The sequence below is a fragment of the Eschrichtius robustus genome, chromosome 19, assembly GCF_028021215.1.
Source record: "Eschrichtius robustus isolate mEscRob2 chromosome 19, mEscRob2.pri, whole genome shotgun sequence".
Lineage (NCBI taxonomy): Eukaryota > Metazoa > Chordata > Mammalia > Artiodactyla > Eschrichtiidae > Eschrichtius > Eschrichtius robustus.
The window spans coordinates 2,567,498-2,587,801 of record NC_090842.1 but is presented as its reverse complement, the minus strand read 5'-3'; the positions used below and the strand labels follow the sequence as shown (position 1 = coordinate 2,587,801).

Genomic DNA, 20,304 nt, shown 5'->3' with positions numbered 1-20,304 from the left:
TGTGTGGATCCATAGATTGTAAAGCATGAGCTTTGCTGTTATATATTTCAATCAGTTTGTTTTTTAAATCTATCTACTCCCTACTAGGTCCTATTAATAAAATACAGTATTCACCAATTAATAAAATACAGTAGTCTCCTATTAATAAAATACAGTATTCGCAGGTCCTATTAATAAAATACAGTTTAGAGTACATTAAAATGTACAAAAATTTCCATCTTTAGAAGAATGGTTAATGTATGTTCATAATTTGAATAATGCATAATTCAGTGAAAAGATACCTCTAAATCTATGTATTCTTGACAGCAGGAACAACAGAAGGCTGTGTACAATAACCCACAAAGGTGTGAAAGGATGGAATTTGTGCTGACCATCAGAACAGAAAGAAAAGGATAGCCGTGAGAGCTTGGGTAATCCACATCGGTGGAGAGGAACCAGAGGGGAAGAGTTAGGCTGTAGCAGAGAACTATTACACATTGAACCCTGAAAGCTTTGTGTCCTTGAAACTTTTACAGACCCTTATATAGAACTGTATCCCTTACAAAGAACGCTAAGGAGGATACATTCATAAATGAGGAAAACCTAGATAGAAGATGCCCTTTTTTATGGAAATTTTTAAAAATTTTATACAATTTTAAGGCTTACTTTTTATTTCCAGTTATTAACAAAATTTTGGCTCTATTCCCCGTGTTGTACAATACATCCTTGAGCCTGTCTGACACCCAAAAATGTGTGCCTCCCTCTCTCCCACTCCTATATTGCCCCCCCAGTGGTAACCACTAGTTTGTTCTCTGTATCTGTGAGTCTGCTTCTCTTTTGTTATGTTCACTAGTTTGTTGTATTTTTAATTTAATTATTTTTTTTCAAGAAAGCAAAGTGAGAATTTATTAAGCGAAAGTACCATCTCAGTGGGAGAGTGGGCAGACTCAGGTAAGTAGCTGCCTAGTTTCTTGTATTTTTAATTTAATTATTTTTTTTCAAGAAAGCAAAGTGAGGATTTACTAAGCGAAAGTACCATCTCAGTGGGAGAGTGGGCAGACTCAGGTGAGTAGCTGCCTAGTTTGTTGTATTTTTTACTTATACCACGTGTAAGTGATATCATACAGTATTTGTCTTTGTCTGGCTTATTTCACTTAGCATAATGCCCTCCAATCCATCTATGTTGCTGCAAATGGCAAAATTTTGCTCTTTTTTATGGCTGAGTAGTATTCCATTGTGTGTGTGTGTGTGTGTGTATACATATATATATATATACATATATATATACACATATATATATACGTATATATATCACATCTTTATCCATTCATCTCTTGATGGACATTTAGGTTGCTTCCATATCTTGGCAATTGTAAATAATGCTGCTATGAACATTGGGGTGCATATATCTTTTCGAATTAGTGGGGTTTTTTCAGACATATATCCAGGAGTGGAACTGCTGGGTCATATGGTAGTTCTATTTTTAATTTTTTGAGAAACCTCCATACTGTCCTCCACAGCAGCTGCACCAAGAGATCATTTGTTTTAACACTATGTCAGGAATATAAGAATGAACTCTTTGTTAGTGAGAACTGATAACAACTAAGGAAATTAGTAGAGTACAGGACGAGACATTTTTCAATTGGTTGCCTCAAAAGTAGTAGTTCTTTCAAGTTGCCCCTGAAAGTAGTAGTTCTTGAACTTAAGAAAACCCTGTTAACTTTCCCCATGCTGGTTCTCAGAATCCAGATGTGAAAAAATGGCATCTTGCCCACTGCTCAGAAGAAACAGTTGGGCTTCCCTGGTGGCGCAGTGGTTGAGAATCTGCCTGCCAATGCAGGGGACACGGGTTCGAGCCCTGGTCTGGGAAGATCCCACATGCCGCGGAGCAACTAGGCCCGTGAGCCACAATTACTGAGCCTGCGCGTCTGGAGCTTGTGCTCCGCAACAAGAGAGGCCGCGATAGTGAGAGGCCCGCGCACTGCGATGAAGAGTGGCCCCCACTTGCCGCAATTAGAGAAAGCCCTCGCACAGAAACGAAGACCCAACACAGCCATAAATAAATAAATAAAACTAAATTAAATTAAATTAAAAATTTTTTTTAAAAAAGTACATCAAAAAAAAAAAAAGAAACAGTCAAGGTGAATGGAAAGAAGGGAAAATATTCAAAGGCTAAACAAGAGGTTTGAGGTGCGAAAGAAGAGTCTGAATGATTACATCCTTTAGTCCCATACATGGGCAAAAAGCTGGAAAAATAGCAATCCTTCAGAATTTGTTTGGAATTAAACATGCAAAAAACTACAAAAGAGAAAAAACCCTGTGGAATGCCTGCCAGCTCCATTAGTTGTTACACACTCACTTAAGAGACAATGTTAGGTTTTAGGAGTGATTTGAGATCACTTTCCTGCATGTACCAGTGTGCTGGTTTCTGAAGTTGCACACCAGAGCCAGAGCATCCTGGGAGAGGAAGCACTCCCACATGGTGCCTTTCTCGCTTCGGACAATCCCTCCTGGACCCAGCGAAGACACTCCCGAAAGACTGCAAGCTACGGAGCATCAACTGCAAAACCCTCCTGGCTGAGTCCTTTCCTAGAATAGCGGGAACACCGCTCTTGAGCAATACTTGTTTGTTTACTTTAGCTAAACAGTAGAGATGACACAAGACTGATTGGACCACCGGCCAATAGTGTCCCAGACAACAAGGAGGGTGGAATATCTTTCCCAATCAGAAAGAAGAGAGGCAGGACAGGCCGGGCAGGCCTGAAGAGCTGAACTAACTCTCAGTGTGACTTGCCCTCCATACTGAGTGTGGCAAAATAACCCTAACATGTTCTGCACTGCCGGTTAATGTTTCATGCCTTCTGTTTTGTTTTTTTATTTTTCATGCCTCGTTTAACAGATTCTTAGAAATAGCGAGACAGCACGATTTACAGCATGTTACTTCACTAATGCTGGGACATCATATTCAATTTCTAGCTGTTACCTTATAGAAAGAAATAGGGCAAGAGTTACTTAAAACTGACACTGCTTGGCTTTCTAGAATGATTATTTAATAGCTTAAAAGTACCATGAGAGGGCTTCCCTGGTGGCGCAGTGGTTGCGAATCTGCCTGCCAATGCAGGGGACACGGGTTCGAGCCCTGGTCTGGGAAGATCCCACATGCTGCGGAGCAACTGGGCCCGTGAGCCACAACTACTGAGCCTGCGCGTCTGGAGCCTGTGCTCCGCAACAAGAGAGGCCACGATGGTGAGAGGCCCGCGCACCGCGATGAAGAGTGGCCCCTACTCGCCGCAACTAGAGAAAGCCCTCGCACAGAAACGAAGACCCAACACAGCCAAAAATATAAATAAATAAATATTAAAAAAAAAAAAAAAAAAGTACCGTGAGATTTCTGGAGAAAACACTGCATAAATTCACATGACAGATGCGGTCTTTTCTACTTTATGTGGATTATTTCAAAGAAGAGTAATATTTGTTAATCGTTTAAAAATAAATCGTACTATTCTATATTAACTAGGTTAAAATAGATCATGATGATATTAATTTACCACTCTGAATATCATTTACTATGTCGAACGTATATTAAACTGCAATCTGGGGGGATTTCCCTGGTGGTCCAGTGGTTAAGACTCTGCGGTTCCACTGCAGGGGGCACGGGTTCCATCCCTGGTCAGGGAACTAAGATCCCTCATGCCACATGGCGCAGCCAAAAATAAACAAAAACAAAACTGCAATCTGGGGGCACATGAAATTTTTCACATACACTCAAGCACACTTGTTTTCAAATTTTACACGAAGTTACGGTACTTCTTAATTGATATTTATTTGCATATGACTAAATTAGTAAACTTTAAATATAATTTATATTTTATTTCAATATGTTGTTCTTACATGCTCATGAGACACCTTTACACACCAACTGCTTTGGATGATTTTCTGAGACACCTATAGGGAAGTGTGGTTTTAGATTCAAGTAGGAAGTGAAGATAAGAGCATAGCAATCATTGTAAATGTGGACTTCAGTACTTGAAAATAACAAAGAGTAATCCTGTCCCATCTCTATCACAGCCCTTGAGGTAATCCCTGGGGCAGTGAACCCAAGGCCTGAGGTTATTTGGTAAAGCTTTATGGATGCCTAAGGGACTAGGAAAATATGAAACTCTCCTTCCCCTCCCCCCAGCTCCATATGCCTGATATCGATTTTTTTTTCAGTCCTCTTGCATTTGGAACAGTTGTCCAGCAAGGGAACAAAAAGTCCATTTCTTACAAACTAGCAATTAAGCCAAAAAAGCACTCACCAGTCAATACTCAATATCATAAAAACCCAGAAAAGAAAGCAATACACAGTCCACACTCTCATTTAAGACTTCGAAACTGATCATTTTGTGTCTGGCAGAAGGTAGGTACACTTACTGGATTTTTCTCCCCCCCATCTTCACAGAATAAATAAAAAACAACCAAGATAGTACACTTGGAGCTTAAAACCTTCCTTTGGAACATTGGAAAGCAGACAGAATGTTTAAGTCATCTTTATTAACTGTACACTATTAGAGATTTTTCAAGGTAAAGAACTGTGACAGAAAGAGGAGAAAAAAAAAACCTGGGAAAGTGACATACACAAATGCACTTTTCTTTTGTAAATAGTGGCACAGTACAGAGCTACAACTAACATCATTGTTCTGGCAGATAATTATACAAGATACTTGGCTACTCTGTAAAGAAAGAAATTCCAGGTGCATTGGAACCCCTTTGAGAAATATATTTTAGTAGGTTTTGTATGTTTGTATAATAACTGTATATTAGCACAATCCAATTACTTTATGAAACAGACATTATAAGAAAGGCTTTTACAAACTCAAAAAGGGGAAAATACTTACAAAGTATTAAATATTAAAGAGCAAAAACAGCCGAAGAATCACGTGCTGTTCATTCAGATACATGTTTATCAGATGTTTGAGTTGGGCAATAACTGACTTGATAACTAAACGTTGCATAGTGATCTAGATTCTACCAGGCCCCTTTCATTTGCTCCTCAGAAAACACTTGGAGTTCTAAATTAGTATTGCGCTCTTACACACGAGTCGGAGACTGAGAAAAGTGGTTACGTATTCAAGGTAGCTCAGCTAGTTAGTGTTTGAAAGACTGAGGGGTCTGAACACGGGTAAGACTCCGTATCTGAGACCAGCAGAGACGAATGAAAGGCGGTGAACCCTGCCAGGTGTGGGCAGGCCCGCGCCCTGTCAGCGCAGGTGATGCCCAGGCTCATTCGACCACCTGAGTTTACCTGAGGCCGGATGCCGAGCCCAGGGCACGGACTTTCTCCAGGGCCGGACTCTACCGACCATAACCTGAAATAATACACTTGCGGTTCTTTTCCTAGTTGGGACAATGTGTGCCGGAAGTTACCAGTGGACAGTTTCCTTAAAAAAGAAAAGAAAACTAAGACACACTTGACGTGGAAGCCAACGGAAACAAAGACACAAAAAGCCGCCGGCGGAAAAGCACCAGCAGCTCCAAAGGAGGCAGGGGCACACCACCCCTTTATTTTCAGGTGCAAACATCACCAGGCATCAGAACCGGCACCGGGAGCAGGAGCGAGGCCGAGTCGCGGCAGCTCGGCCGCGGGGGCAGCACCGTGCGTGTCTGCGCGGCGCGTTTCCGCGGGTCACAGCCTGGTTCGGGGCTCGCACTCCCCACGCGGGCCGCCGACCTCCCCCACTCCCGCCAGCCCCGACCCCGCCCCGGGCGCTGCGCTCGTCCTGCTTCCGCCACGCCCGCCATGGCGGCGGCGGCGGCGGCGGCGGCCCGCTCCTGGCCCCGCCTCCCGGGACGCCGCGCCGGTCACCTGACGCGGCTGCGGGCTGAGAAAACACTAGAGCCGTCGCTGTCGCCACAGTCGGAGCCGTCTCAGCCACCGCCCGGGGCCGCCGGGACTCTGCACCTCGCCGCCCCCGCCCAGCCTGCCGCGCCATGCCATCGGAGAAGACCTTCAAACAGCGCCGAACCTTCGGTGGGTGCCGCGGGGCCGGCCGCTGACGGAGGGCCGGGAGGCTGAGGGGCCGAGGCGGCGGGGCCGGCCCTGGCGGAGGGGCTCCGGAGAGGTCGGACGGGCCGAGGTGCCGAGGGCTGAGGGGCTGAGGCGGCGGCTGCGGGAGGGCCGGGCCCGGGTGGCCGAAGGGCCGAGGCGGGGGCCTGACGGGCCGAGGGCTGCCGGGCCCAGGGGGCTGCGGGCCCGAGGGGCCGGAGCGCGGGGGCCGAGGGGCCGAGGGCGCACTGGCGCGGAGCTGCTGAATCACCTTTTGGCCCCGGGAGGCCGGGCGGGCTGTGGGCTTGGGGCCCGTCAGCCCTCCAGCCCTGGGGTGTTAGGTCCCCATGAAGAGACGAGCGCGAGCCGCGCAGGGGGTGCCCTCCTTGTAGGGGAGGCTGGCCCGAGCGCAGGGCTGGGACAGGTTCTCCGAAGTGGTGGCCCCGGGGGTGCAAGGCAGTCGTCTTCTGGTGCGTCGCCCGGGTCACACATGGTCCCTTCACGCGTCAGGACCTCCGCGGAGAGGAGTGACTCCGAGGCCGCGCCTCCTCACGCCTGCCCCTTCCCCTGCAGCCCCGCGTGGCCGGGACGTCTTGGTCCTATTTGTGGCACAAGAGCTAGGGTGGGTGGCTCTTCTAACCGGCTTGCGACAGCATTCTTGGACAGCAGCGGCGAATCCGTTCTCTCCCAGTTCAGGCTAGAATCCCCACTTAGCTTGCTGGCATTTGGTTGAAACTGGAGGTGACACCCTCACAATATTTACTCCTCCACAAAACCGACGGGAAGGAAGTGATTGGTGCTCCCTTTAAGCAAGACGGTTCTGCAATAACAACGTGGCCTCCTTGCACATCGCTGTGTAGGGCTTGTTTATCTCAGCCCTGGAAGGCCAGGTGGGGTAGGGCGGGACCAGCGTTCCTTCCTGCCCTAATCTTTAGGCGCTTGAGCTGTATCACTTTCGTCTACTTTTGTCTAGTTTCCTGGAGTCTAGAAAGAGCCGAGCGTTCACTTGAGCTAGGATATGGTTTTGTAGATCTCGTTATTGATAATTGTTTCTTGTGCCTTGGAAGCTCCAGTAGATGAAATTCACGTTGACCTGTGGAGCATATCCTTTCAGCCTCTTGAAGCGGTTGGTTAGCAAAACTTAGACGTGTCTTTTTGGTTTTTTTTTTTTTTAAGAAATTTTCTCTTTAGTGACTTTCATGAACTCAAGTTGATACTCATGAATATTGCTTACTTTTTATGCAGCCATGAGAACAGCATTTAGAGCAGATTTGCCATTGTATCTGGCTTCTGTCCTTACAGACTCTGGCATTGAAAGCTAACTGGGGACATTTGTATGGGAAAGATGCTCATTTTCTCATGACTGATACTATAGTTACTTTCTTTTTGCTTAGAGTATTTTTAGGTTATCTAGAAAAATCGCTCAAGAAGAGTAGGTGGTAAGAGTAGGAAAGGTGAGGAATAACTAGAATAAAAGTGAGAATAAATGAGAATAAAATAGCGAATTAGAAGGAATTCCCCTGGTGCCTGTGGCCTTGAGGGTAAACCAGCAGGTATGCCTCATTTTTTTCTCCATTAGTGTATTTGTGGGCTTTCCTCTTTGTTCACCTTTACTCCCACTCCTCCTTTTTTTGTCCCTAGTCTCCTGACTCTGATTCTTTTTTTTCTACTTTTATTGAGAAATGACATTCATCACTGTATAAATTTAAGGTATTCAGCATGATGGCTTGGTTTACATATATTGTAAAATGATTACCATAATAGGTTCAGCTAACATGCATCTTCTCATACATAAAATAAAAAAGGAAAATTTTCTCCTTGTGACAAGAACTCCTAGGATTACCCCCCTCCCCCCCTTCTTTTAAAAGGGCTCTTTAATAGTCATTTTGCAGGGCTTCCCTGGTGGCGCAGTGGTTAAGAATCCGCCTGCCAATGCAGGGGACACGGGTTCGACCCCTGGTCCAGGAAGATCCCACATGTCGCAGCTAAGCCCGTGCCCCACAACTACTGAGTCTGTGCTCTAGAGCCCGCGACCCACAACTACTGAGCCTACGTGCCACAACTACTGAGGCCCGCGTGCCTAAAGCCTGTGGTCCGCAACAAGAAGCCACCACAGTGAGAAGCCCCCGCACCTCAACGAAGAGTAGCCCCTGCTCGCCGCAACTAGAGAAAGCCCACGCACGGCAATGAAGACCCAACGCAGCCAACTAAATAAATAAATAAAAATAATTTTTTAAAAAACAGTCATTTTGCAGAAAAATATCACATCATTTAATGGCTACTGCCTTTCCTTGCTACTGATTATGGTAATCAGCGCTGACAATTTTCAGAGATTTGTAGCACAGTAAATGAGGGGAATAAGTTGTTTGGAGATACGTTTTTATAGAACCTAAGACCAGCCCCAGTTAGCTTGAGCAGTACTCTTCCCAAGTGAGTGAGCTTAGGTTAATTAAAAATTGAGTCTAGCTGTGCTGTGATATATTCTACCAGGGTTGAAAGGGTTGAGATGAATCTTAGGGCTCGCCCAAAACAACCACTTCCTTTTGTGGCCAGAGAAACTGGGTGGGGCCCTGAGAGGTGGAAATCATGGTCCACCTAGTGGCAGAGTCTGGACTTGTACCCTTCTGATAGGAATTCTTCTGTCCTCCAGTAGGTAGCCATCATTTCCAGTACATGACGTGGACCAACACCCTGAGTCAAGAGGCAATAGTGTTTCTTTACAAATGTTTTGAAGACTTTTATGAACTTCAGAAGTTGTATTTGAGCAAATATTTTCGGATTCAGTCTTCTCAAATGTCATAATCTCACTCCATTTTCTTCTAGGGTTGCCCTGGTTTGTTTAATAACACATCTGTCTCCTAGACATCATTCTGCTGAGGTTCAATGTTAAACCTAGATCTTAAGCTTCACCATCAATAACAAAGGGTCTGCATGTCTCAGAAGGTCATGTGATGGTCTAGAATAAATAGCTTCAACTACGTAACAGGGAGACTGGAGAAGGAGATTTATGCCAACACCTAGGTAACACTCCCTGCTCTTAAGCTGTGTCACTCACTGATGGATGGCATTTTATGTTTTTTATTTATAGGCATATTGGGGAAAATATTTATGCTTCCACTTCAGTGAACTAAATCCTGGAAAATATATATAAGCCTTACTTTAAATGCCCTAGGGAATCTATCTCAAAGCATCTTTGCAAATAAGACACCTTAGACTCCTAGTCTCTATTTTTGTAAGGCTTATAAGCGTTCTTAGAGACAGGAAGAGGAATCTGGGGAAGTATATCATCCATGTACAAGCCTGAGCCCTGGGGGAATACAGACATGACTAGAGCTGGATCCCTGACTGCCAGGGGCAGTCTGTTGAGAAAGGCAAATGATAAACAGATCATCACAGCATTAAGAAAATAATTGAGTAAAAGAAGTGCTCTCATGTGCCTTTGATCCAGTGGCGTTGGTAATGCTTTTGTTAAATATACTGTCGGCTTCTGAAAACAGCCTTCTATTCAGAGTTAGGTGTCAGCATATACCATATTTATTTAATCACTTTGGGCTCACCACTGGATTTTCATTACAACTGGCCAGGACGCTGAAGACATTCCTACAGGACTTTGGTACTACTCTTCTCACCTTAGGGAAGTCACTTGTCTTCCTCTGTTGTCCCACCTTTAATGAAAATAATCATTTTTGCCTTCCTTTTTGGACCATATTTTGGGGATAAATCAAGATAAAGAAAACTTTTGACACTATAGTTTGAAGCCCCACGTTTAGAGACCATTTTGTTTTTTCCTGCTCCACTTACCAAAATAAACCTGTTTTCCTTGCATAAAATATTCTCTCCCCCTTATGCCTGAATGATTCCTTGTACCTTTTACATTTTTTTGGATGAGCTTTTAAATGTGAAACATTTCAGGGTATATTAAACTTATTATTTATTGGCTACAGTGAATTAATTAAATTGTGATTTCCCCTTGCTCGTGAAATCTACTCTGACAAGATGGAGGTTTTTGTTGTGAAGATGGCTGATAGCTAAGTGTAGATGGTAGAGCATCTTTTCTGGGGTAGGACCGACATAGGGACAGGTCTTAGAGCTGAGAGAAATGATGAAGTATCCATGACACCCCTAGAAATAGAGAGGGGTTCTAAGGATGATAGAAAGGAAAACTCTTCCTTTGTGTCCTCTCTACTCTGCAGTACTCCATAAACACTGCGGCTCACTTCTGACACCAGACAAGCAATTCAGCTAGTTGTCATCCAGTTTAACTCAATTCTAGCACTACCTGGTGATAGCCTCAGATCCAGCAGGTTAAGGGCTCCGTCCCACCTGACAACCCCCCCCCCGCCCCCCACCAAAGGCTAATTGCACGTACAGCTCGTTGCTCTGACTAGCTATAAATCAGTTTCCCAAGATCACCTTGTGTTTGATTAAATTACTAGAGTGGCTCCCAGAGCTCAGAAAAAGCCTTTAATTACTAGATTATCAGATTATTGCAAAGGATATTAAAGCATAGCGGTGGTAAGGTCTGGAAGAGTGCTGAGCACAGGAGCTTCTGTCTCCATGGAGTTTGGTGATTGCACTCTCCTGCCACCTGGAAGCTCTCCAGACCCTTTGTAAATAAGTTCGTTTGTATTATTTTTTAGATTTTACATGTGATACCGTATATGACATTTGTCTGTCTCTGTCTGACTTGACTTAGTATGATAATCTCTAGGTCCATCCATGTTGTTGCAAATGGCATTATTTCATTTTTTATTTAATAACAGCTAGCATTTATTAAGCATTTACTATGTGCCAGATATTTGCAAGGGGCGTACCAGCATTCTCACTGAATCTTTTTTCTTTTCCATTATGGTTTATTACAGAATATTGAATATAGTTCCCTGTGCTATAAAATAGGACCTTGTTGTTTATCCATTCTGTATATAGTAGTTTGCATCTGTTAGTCCCAGACTCCCAATCCAGCACTCCCCACCCTGCTCCACCTTGGCAACCAGAAGTCTGTTCTCTACGTCTGTTAGTCTATTTCTGTTTTGTAGATAAGTTCATTTGTGTCATATTTTAGATTCCATATATAACTGATATCATATGGTATTTGTCTTTCTCTTTCTGACTTATTTTGCTTTGTATGATAATCTCTAGGTCCATCCATGTTGCTGCAAATGGCATTCTTTCATTCTTTTTTTATGGCTGAGTAATATTCCATTGTGTATATGTACCACATCTTCTTTATCCATTCCTCTGTCGATGGACATTTAGGTTGCTTCCATGCCTTGGTTATTGTGAATAGTGCTGCTGCAAACATAGGGGTACATGTATCTTTTCAAGTTAGAGTTTTCTTTGGATATATGCCCAGGAGTGGAATTGCTGGATCATATGGTAGCTCTATTTTTAGCTTTTTGAGGAAGCTCCGTACTGTTCTCCATAGCAGCTGCACTAGCTAACATTCCCACCAACAGTGTAGGAGGGTTCCTTTTTCTCCACACCCTCTCCAGCATTTGTTATTTGTAGACTTTTTAATGATGGCCATTCTGACGGGTGTGAGATGATACCTCATTGTAGTTTTGATTTGCATTTCCCTAATAATTAGTGATGTTGAGCATCTTTTTATGTGCCTATTGGATGTCTTCGTGGATGTCTTCTATGGAAAAATGTCTATTTAGGTCTTCTGCCCATTTTTTGATTGGGTTCTTCGTTTTGTTGAGTTGTATGACCTGTTTGTATATTTTGGCAATTAAGCCCTTGTCGGTCGCATCATTTGCAAGTATTTTCTCCCATTCTATAGGTTGTCTTTTTGGGTTTTTTTTAATGTTTCCTTTGCTGTGCAAAAGCTTGTAAGTTTGATTAGGTCCCATTTGTTTATTTTTGCTTTTATTTTTATTGCCTTGGGAGACTAACCTATGAAAACATTGCAGTGATTTACGTCAAAGAATGTTTTACCTCTGCTCTCTTCTAGCTAGGAGTTTTATGGTTGTCCTCTCTTACATTTAGGCCTTTAAGCCATTTTGAGTTTATTTTTGTGCATGGTGTGAGGGTTGTGTTCTAACTTCATTGATTTACATGCAGCTGTCCCACTTTCCCAGAACCACTTGCTGAAGAGACTGTCGTTTTTCCATTGTATATTCTTGCCTCCTGTGTTGAAGATTAATTGACCATAGATGTGTGGGTTTATTTCTGGGCTCTCTGCTCTGTTCCATTGATCCATATGTCTGTTTTTGTGCCAGTACCACACTTTTGGTTACTGTAACTTTGTAGTATTGTCTGAAGTCTAGGAGGGCTATGCCTCCTGCTTTGCTCTTTTTCCTCAGGATTGCTTTGGCAATTCTGGGTCTTTTATGGTTCCATATAAATTCTAAGATTATTTGTTCTAGTTCTGTGAAAAATGTCATGGGTAATTTGATAGGGATCACATTAAATCTGTAGATCGCTTTGTGTAGTATGGCCACTTTAACAATATTTTTCCAGGGGCTTCCCTGGCGGTCCAGTGGTTAAGACTCTGCCCTTCCAATACAGGGGGTGCGCATTCAGTCCCTGGTCGGGGAGCTAAGATCCCACATGCTGTGCAGCCAAAGAAAAAAAAAAAAACCCCAATATTCTTCTAATCGAAGGGCATGGGATATCTTTCTGTTTTTTTGAATCATCTTTAATTTCTTTTATTAATGTTTTATAGTTCTCAGTGTATAAGTCTTTCACCTCCTTGGTCAGCTTTGTTCCTAAGGTGTGTTTTTTTGTTTTTTATTTTCTGGCTGCGTTGGGTCTTCGTTGCTGCGCACAGGCTTTCTCTAGTTGTGGCGAGTGGGGGCTACTCTTCGTTGCAGCACGTGGGCTTATTGCGGTGGCTTCTCTTGTTGCAGAGCACGGGCTCTAGGTACGTGGGCTCGGTAGTTGCGGTGCACGGGCTCAGTTGCTCCGCGGCATGTGGGATCTTCCCGGACCAGGGCTCGAACCCGTGTCTCCTGCATTGGCAGGTGGATTCTTAACCACTGAGCCACCAGGAAAGTCCCCGGTGTGATTTTAAAAGGTAGTTTTTTTACATTCCTTTTCTGATATCTCATTGTTAATGTAAAGAAATGCAACCAATTTCTGTATGTTAATCTTGTATACCAACCTTTGCCAGGTATGAAGTATTAGTGTTTGGTTTCTCGCAGTTTTAGGGAAGATGTCTTTACTGCTTTGCTCTGCCATAGCTAAGGATAGGGGGATTCAGATATGGAAGTCACCAGTAAAAATGCAGGAAAGAAGCTGCATTTTTGGCCCTTAATAATGCCTGTGTTTCTTCCTTTCCTTTGCAGAACAAAGAGTAGAAGATGTCCGACTTATCCGAGAGCAGCATCCTACCAAAATCCCGGTAGGTAGTCTCTGTTTCAGTTGTTATTAACGTACGCAGAAGAGAGCACGGCTTAAATACAACTTTAGTACAGTGCTGCTATGTGCGACTACCTGACGGGTTTCTTTTTTTAATTTATATATATATTTTTTTATTTATTTGTTTGTTTGATTATCTTTGGCTGTGTTGGGTCTTCGTTGCTGCACGCAGGCTTTCTCTAGTTGCGGCGAGGGGGGGCTGCTCTTCGTTGAGGTGTGTGGGCTTCTCATGCGGTGGCTTCTCGTTGTGGAGCACAGGCTCTAGGCACACAGGCTCAGTAGTTGTGGCGCACGGGCTTAGTCGCTCCATGGCATGTGGGATCTTCCTGGACTGGGGATCGAACCCGTGTCCCCTGCATTGGCAGGCAGATTCTTTTTTTTTATTTATTTATTTATTTATTATTTATGGTTGTGTTGGATCTTCGTTTCTGTGCGAGGGCTTTCTCTAGTTGCGGCAAGCGGGGGCCACTCTTCATCGCGGTGCGCGGGCCTCTCACTATCGTGGCCTCTCTTGTTGCGGGGCACGGACTCCAGACGCGCAGGCTCAGTAACTGTGGCTCACGGGCCTAGTTGCTCCGTGGCATGTGGGATCTTCCCAGACCAGGGCTCGAACCCGTGTCCCCAGCATTGGCAGGCAGATTCTCAACCACTGCGCCACCAGGGAAGTCCCTACCTGATGGGTTTCTATAGGAATCCTCAGCTATGCAACTGGTGTGTCAGTTTCATGACCTAGAATGGAGATACCTTAATCTACAGTTTAATCTAATCGCATTCTGTTTCCTCCTAAGTCTGAGTTTACTGTGTTAATGTTACACACTTCACAAATCAAGGGTATTTTACTTTCGGCGGAAGGGATAGAGGGGCTAGATCTGTTGGTGTTTTATCAGTGAAAGTTGGTATCCACCTTCTTTTGAAGCAAGCAGAGACTACTGCTGTGGGAAAATCAGTAGCCCTCAAGATTTAAATGTGACCGCGCATTCTAGGCTGCCTGACTTTGATGCCCCAGAGAAAGAAGTCTCTCCTTATATTTTATTTCTTTGCAGGAGATGGAGGAAAGATGTTGCTCCTATCATGTGTAGGGACCTCAGATGCTTATTGCTGTGCCCAGCCAACAGTGTCCTGTGCCCTGGGTCCTTTGGTCGTGGACCTTAAATAGGTTTCTGCTGAGGCACTAGGTCTAGAGAGAAATGGTCAAGGAGCTTCTGGCTTCAGACAGTGGCTTGAGTTCAGGCCCTAGGTTCAAGGTTACCAAGTGATCTTGGGCTAATTACTAAAATTCTGAGAGGAGCCGCCATATCCTCATCTATAGAATGGGAAGAGAATCCCACCCCGTGTGGTTGGAAAATTTTGCATAATTCTGGGGACATGATTGTTACCTCTTACAGACCACTTCCAAAGAAACTCCACTGCTAAATTCTGCAGAAGCTTTCATGGTTGGCTTTCTGATTGATCATCTCATACCAAAGTGGGGGAAAAGAAGATGGGAAGATCTGTGGGTTGGGGTTGTGAGGTGCACAGAAGGGAGAATAGGATGGGTCTGCTCAGCAGTGTCATGACTGTAGGATTCTGTAGTTAGAAGATATGTTTCTTGGACTGGTTGGAAATTTCAGTCTGTCTTCACACTCAGGGCCAACATACGGCCTGGGGATGAGGCTTCTGGGTAATTTCCTTAATTTTCAGGTTCTTCTTCACTTTTGAGTACCTGCTGTGTGTGTCTGCTAGCAGGTGCTCGTCAGTCACTGGAAACAGATAGCCAGCCCAGCAGTCTGCCAGTATTTGTTCCATAGCCTCCTTCTGAAATGTGAATATCTGCGTGTATTTACAGCCATCTTTTCTGCTAGTAGTTTTAGGTTTTTTACAGAAGTCACATTCATACTTGTAGATACCATGTTCTGAACACACCTCATAGATAAAGCTATTGATCTTACCAAGGAAGGTGATGACAGCTTGACTTGGCCTTACACAGAACCTCATGTAGGCCCCATGCAGTGCAACAATGTACATATAAGCATTTTTCCCTCTTCTAAAGATTTTCCATTCCTATCTTACAACTTCTCATTGTCATGACAGGGTAAAAGAATTGCTGTATGTGGAGAAGGATGTCTGTGGTGCTCAGTAAATAGGTAGTATTGAGGCTCAAGGGCAGTCACCAGTTTGCTGTCAGAGCCTACATAAAGTGGCTTAGAACTAGAAAAAATTTTTTCCTTTATGGAAAGGAGGAAGTATGGCAAGGAGCTAATGGATTTATTTCAAGTCATAATGTGGAACTATTTTTGTTCCCTGCATAGTTCAAGATTCTTTTAAAACTCATTTTAAAAATATCAAGGATATTTTATCAAAATGGCAGGATCTTCGAGACTTCTGCAGAAAAAAAAAAGTATCTCCAGTCTGTGCTTCTCAAATATTTACTTAGGATTTGAGTCTATTACCAGAGTTAAGATCTTACTTACACTTTTAATAAAAGTTTTATTAAAACACTCTTGTCATGTCACAGGAAATGGTGATAGTAGTATTGGCGTAGATTCAGATCTTTACACTTAAAGCTGGTACCCAGCGTCTCTGCTGTTATAAGGCTTGGGGTCTTTTTCTGACTAGGTAGTATATTTTCATGGTTCCAAATAACAGAATTTATAGCAAAGTTTCTTCCCCCACCTCGGGGCTACCTTGCCCCTCCCTGATGGCAGCCATGTTGTCTTGTGCACCATATTTCATAAGGAACAAAAGTGCTGTTTTAAACCCCATTTTGGCATGTGCCAGCTACAACATAGGAAGTATTTTATCGGTTTTTCATTGTCAACGGCTATTTTTTTTTTATAATGATAATCATCAACTCTTTTTTTTTTAAAATTTTATTTATTTATTTATTTTTATATTTTATGGCTGTGTTGGGTCTTCGTTTCTGTGCAAGGGCTTTCTCCAGTTGCGGCAAGTGGGGGCCACTCTTCATCGCGGTGCGCGGGCCTCTCACTATCGCGGCCTCTCTTACTATCGCGGCCTCTCTTGTTGCGGAGCACAGGCTCCAGACGCGCAGGCTCAGTTGCTGTGGCTCACGGGCCTAGTTGCTCCGCGGCATGTGGGATCTTCCCGGACCAGGGCTCGAACCCGTGTCCCCTGCATTGGCAGGCAGACTCTCAACCACTGCGCCACCAGGGAAGCCCTTAACGGCTATTTTTAAATCACTTTTCTGGCTTCTTTTCTAGGTAATAATAGAACGATACAAAGGTGAGAAGCAGCTTCCAGTCCTGGATAAAACAAAGTTCCTGGTGCCTGATCATGTCAACATGAGTGAGCTCATCAAGATAATTAGGTATTTAATCATCTTTTTACTTTATTTCTTTGGGTAACTTCTCATTCTTTATCAGGCTTACAGATAAATCTTCAGTCTAGCTCTGATAAAAATCTATGCAACTTAATAAAACTGTAAGACATTTCATTTCTGAGTTTTTCTATTTCTTACCTGCTGGATCTCAAGTCCCTTCTGATCCTTTCATCATAACATCTATGTAGATGTCTCTTAATTAGAAAAGTTTTATATAGGAAAATAAGTTAAGAGAATGTAGATGTGGTCCAATGGTAATAAATTGCATCAGCTTAGATCTTAGTTTGTAAATTATATTTTGAACTATTTTTATCACATTAGACACTGGTGGCTACTCAGATAGCATACTAGTTTTAAAACTGGCCTCAGGACTTCCCTGGTGGCGCAGTGGTTAAGAATCCGCCTGCCAGTGCAGGGGACCACGGGTTCAAGCCCTGGTCCGGGAAGATCCCACATGCCGCGGAGCAACTAAGCCCGTGCACCACCACTACTGAGCCCGCGCTCTAGAGCCCACGAGCCACAACTACTGAGCCCGTGCACCACAACTACTGAAGCCCGTGTGCCTAGAGCCCGTGCTCCGCAACAAGAGAAGCCACCGCAACGAGAAGCCCCGCACACCACAACAAAGACCCAACGCAGCCAAAAACAAATAAATAATTAGCAAAATAAACAAATAAATAAAACTGGCCTCAGGAAAGTAGTAAGAATGATCTAGCAAGGATTATCATTAATACCTACCACGCATATAGTCGTAGAAAACATCCTGTGTTTTATGAGAAGAAATATTCAAGTCATCGTCAGTGAGGCATATATTTCATTTTGCCAGAAGTAGCGTTTACAAAATCTTTATACTTTTATATTGATTCCGGGTGGGTGATATTTTTTACACATTCTCCCTAGGTATTGATGTATCACTATTTCTTCACATGTTTTCTTTCAACAGAAGGCGCTTACAGCTCAACGCTAATCAAGCCTTCTTCCTGTTAGTGAATGGACATAGCATGGTGAGTGTGTCCACGCCAATTTGTGAAGTGTATGAAAGCGAGAAGGATGAAGATGGATTCCTGTATATGGTATACGCCTCTCAGGAGACTTTTGGAATGAAATTGTCTGTGTAAGACTAAAAAAAAATGTGTCTGTTCTAGAATTTAAACCCTTAACCAAGGAATAAAAAAGGGATGTTACCAACTGAGATTGATCAGTTCACCTAATCACAGATCATCAAAAACAGTAGTAGTGTTCCTGCCTAGGAGTTTTTAGGAAGTTGTTTTTTTGTACTTCAGGCAGAAAAACTGAGCTCCACATGAGCACATTCAGCTTTGGGAAACTTCATTATTTAACCTAGGCTGTCTTGTTTTCAAACTAAGAAGTTTAAAAATAAAAAATACTTTGCATTCTAAGTTGCCAATAAAATAGACCTTCAAGTTATTTTAATGTTTTTCCCCCAAAAGGAACTTGCAATTTGAGCATTCAGAGAGACATTCAGTCTTCTCTCTAGGGTCACAGAACCTGCCAGCTTTTTATAGAAGGGTTTCTACTCAACTAGAGAAATCTCCTTAAGAGCATCATCTTTAAGCCTAAATTGTCAGGCACAGCCACCCCGCACCCCCAGCCCATTTGCCGTAACAGCTGGCAGAAAGCAGGGTGGCCGGGGGTGATAGGAAATAAGCAAGCGGAGCTGCTGCCCAGGGCTCCTGATTGCTAATAGGCGTATTTCACATCAGTGCTCTTGTCACGAAGTCTTCATTTGGTTTGTTCTCTAGACAGTAATGCAGAAAAATACCACTGCTCAACAGGAACCTTGAATAATTTATAATTTTGGTCAAGTTTCTCAAAAGACCTAGAGAAAGAGAATGACATTTTTTTTGTTTTGACTATTAAGAGCTCAAAATAGTGCCTGCTTTGGTAAATAAACAAGCAGTTACGTGGGTTTCATTCTTTGGGACAAAGGTAGAAAGCTACAGGATACCGAAACAAAAAGCATTAAAATTCAGATACACTTCCTCAACCTTTTGGCTTAAAGCTGTAGATGATCCGTGTTTTATGTTAAGTGTGTGACTAAAATATGTTATTAAAAAGCACCTTTAAGGGCATTTCAGTTATCACTGTTAGGTCAAGCAGTCCTCAGAATTCCCCCACTCCATGTGCATGTCAGTTTTGAAAGTAGCAAAAGGAAACATGTTCTTCACAGATATTAATGTCAAACGTTAAGCATTTTCAAAGTCCAACTAGAATAAATAACCAGTGCTTCCTACTACCTGCATGGGGTTCACTATCCACTGTTTTTGTGAGAGCTATCACAGAAGGATCACAGACCCACTTGAGACTGTGCATGTGGCAGGCCACCATTTATTTACCCTGGTGTATTTAGATGTGTGTGGAAAACTTGTATCTATGAGTGGCAGTTATTTATTGTAACTGAGGAAGAAAAAGCAGTATTACTGCATACGGGCCCTCAACCCCAGTCAGCATGCATCTGTCTACGTGGCTAACTTTTAATATGTATATTTTTACATTATGTAAATTCTTAATTAGCCTGTCTTGTTTAGATTGTATACATCATTATATCTGACATTCTTGTAACTACTATGTGATCGGTAAGATTCCTTTAAGAAACTCTGCTTTTTAAAGACAAAGTACCACGCTGAGAGGGGTGACTTACTTATATCCCACATTAGTGGGTGGTTACCCTATTCATAGGATCTTTAAAACAAGTACATTTTTAACGAACTAAGGTGAATAAAGGCACAATTAAAAACTGTCATCAAAGTTCAGTTTAATGGATTAGTATTTGAGCCTTGCAGTCTACACCATCCAAAGCCAAGTGGGTAATATCCTTTCTAATGAGGAGTGCTGAGGCTGGTTTCACTGTGCCAGGGTGGAGGGACACCCACCTCTGAAGGTCTCTGCCTTGTCATGAGCGCCTGGCTCGCATTGGTCAAGGTCCTGCCTTCAAAAAAACTCAATTCTCTTAAAGGTACAGATGTGCCACAAAGTATGGGGAGAAGGGATGGGGGAGCGACCTACCTGTTTTGTGGGAACAGGCACTTGAAAACCTGCTCTAAGTGAACAAAAGTGTTAACACGAGAAGTACTGAGAGTGTGTGGGGCGTTATGCGGCACACGGTACCTGAGGTGGCCGTGTGGGGAGCCGCGTACAGCACAAACAGCAGATGCGCACGTGCCCTCCACCCTCAGAGGCCCTGGAAGTGACCAAACAGAGGGGCTGCTAGCAGGTGCCAGGAGTGGCCAGCTGTGTCTCCTGATGCTACTTACCTGACAGGGGCCCTCACCAGTCCGAGAACCGTGTGCACGTTTTCCTCCGGGTAACCACAGGTCTGACGACAAGACCAAGAGAAAATGGGGACTCCTGCTGAGGAAAAAGCCCCAGAATTCTCCCTCTGGGGCCTGACACTGCTCAGGATAGCACCGCAGTCCTGGGCGAGCAGAGCACCAGCCTGAGTCCAGAGAGGACGTGGCCTTAGATGGCAGGGCACATTCACCACGAGTTTGGAAACATCCAAAGGATACTTGATCTAGTAATGCTAATAACCTTGATTGTTCACGGGTACCTGAGAGCTGGAACATCTTTAATCCAACCCCAAATCAATTCACATTTC

General features: G+C 43.6%; 1 protein-coding gene across 1 annotated transcript; it reads left to right on the top strand.

The window, feature by feature from the left end:
- Nucleotides 1-5,815: 5,815 nt before the first annotated feature.
- On the top strand, nucleotides 5,816-19,454 carry MAP1LC3B (microtubule associated protein 1 light chain 3 beta). The gene is made up of 4 exons (XM_068528375.1): nucleotides 5,816-5,989; nucleotides 13,294-13,349; nucleotides 16,567-16,673; nucleotides 17,629-19,454. The coding sequence occupies exons 1-4, from the start codon at nucleotides 5,950-5,952 to the stop codon at nucleotides 17,801-17,803; spliced, it is 378 nt and encodes a 125-aa protein (XP_068384476.1). The 5' UTR covers nucleotides 5,816-5,949; the 3' UTR covers nucleotides 17,804-19,454.
- The last annotated feature ends 850 nt before the right edge of the window (nucleotides 19,455-20,304 follow it).

What these genes read in the sequence shown, in the direction of transcription:
- MAP1LC3B (XM_068528375.1), top strand. Translation starts at nt 5,950, where the DNA reads ATGCCATCGGAGAAGACCTTCAAACAGCGCCGAACCTTCG. An exon ending in CAAACAGCGCCGAACCTTCG is followed by an intron (nt 5,990 to 13,293) that starts GTGGGTGCCGCG and finishes TTTCCTTTGCAG; the next exon opens with AACAAAGAGTAGAAGATGTC. An exon ending in AGCATCCTACCAAAATCCCG is followed by an intron (nt 13,350 to 16,566) that starts GTAGGTAGTCTC and finishes CTTCTTTTCTAG; the next exon opens with GTAATAATAGAACGATACAA.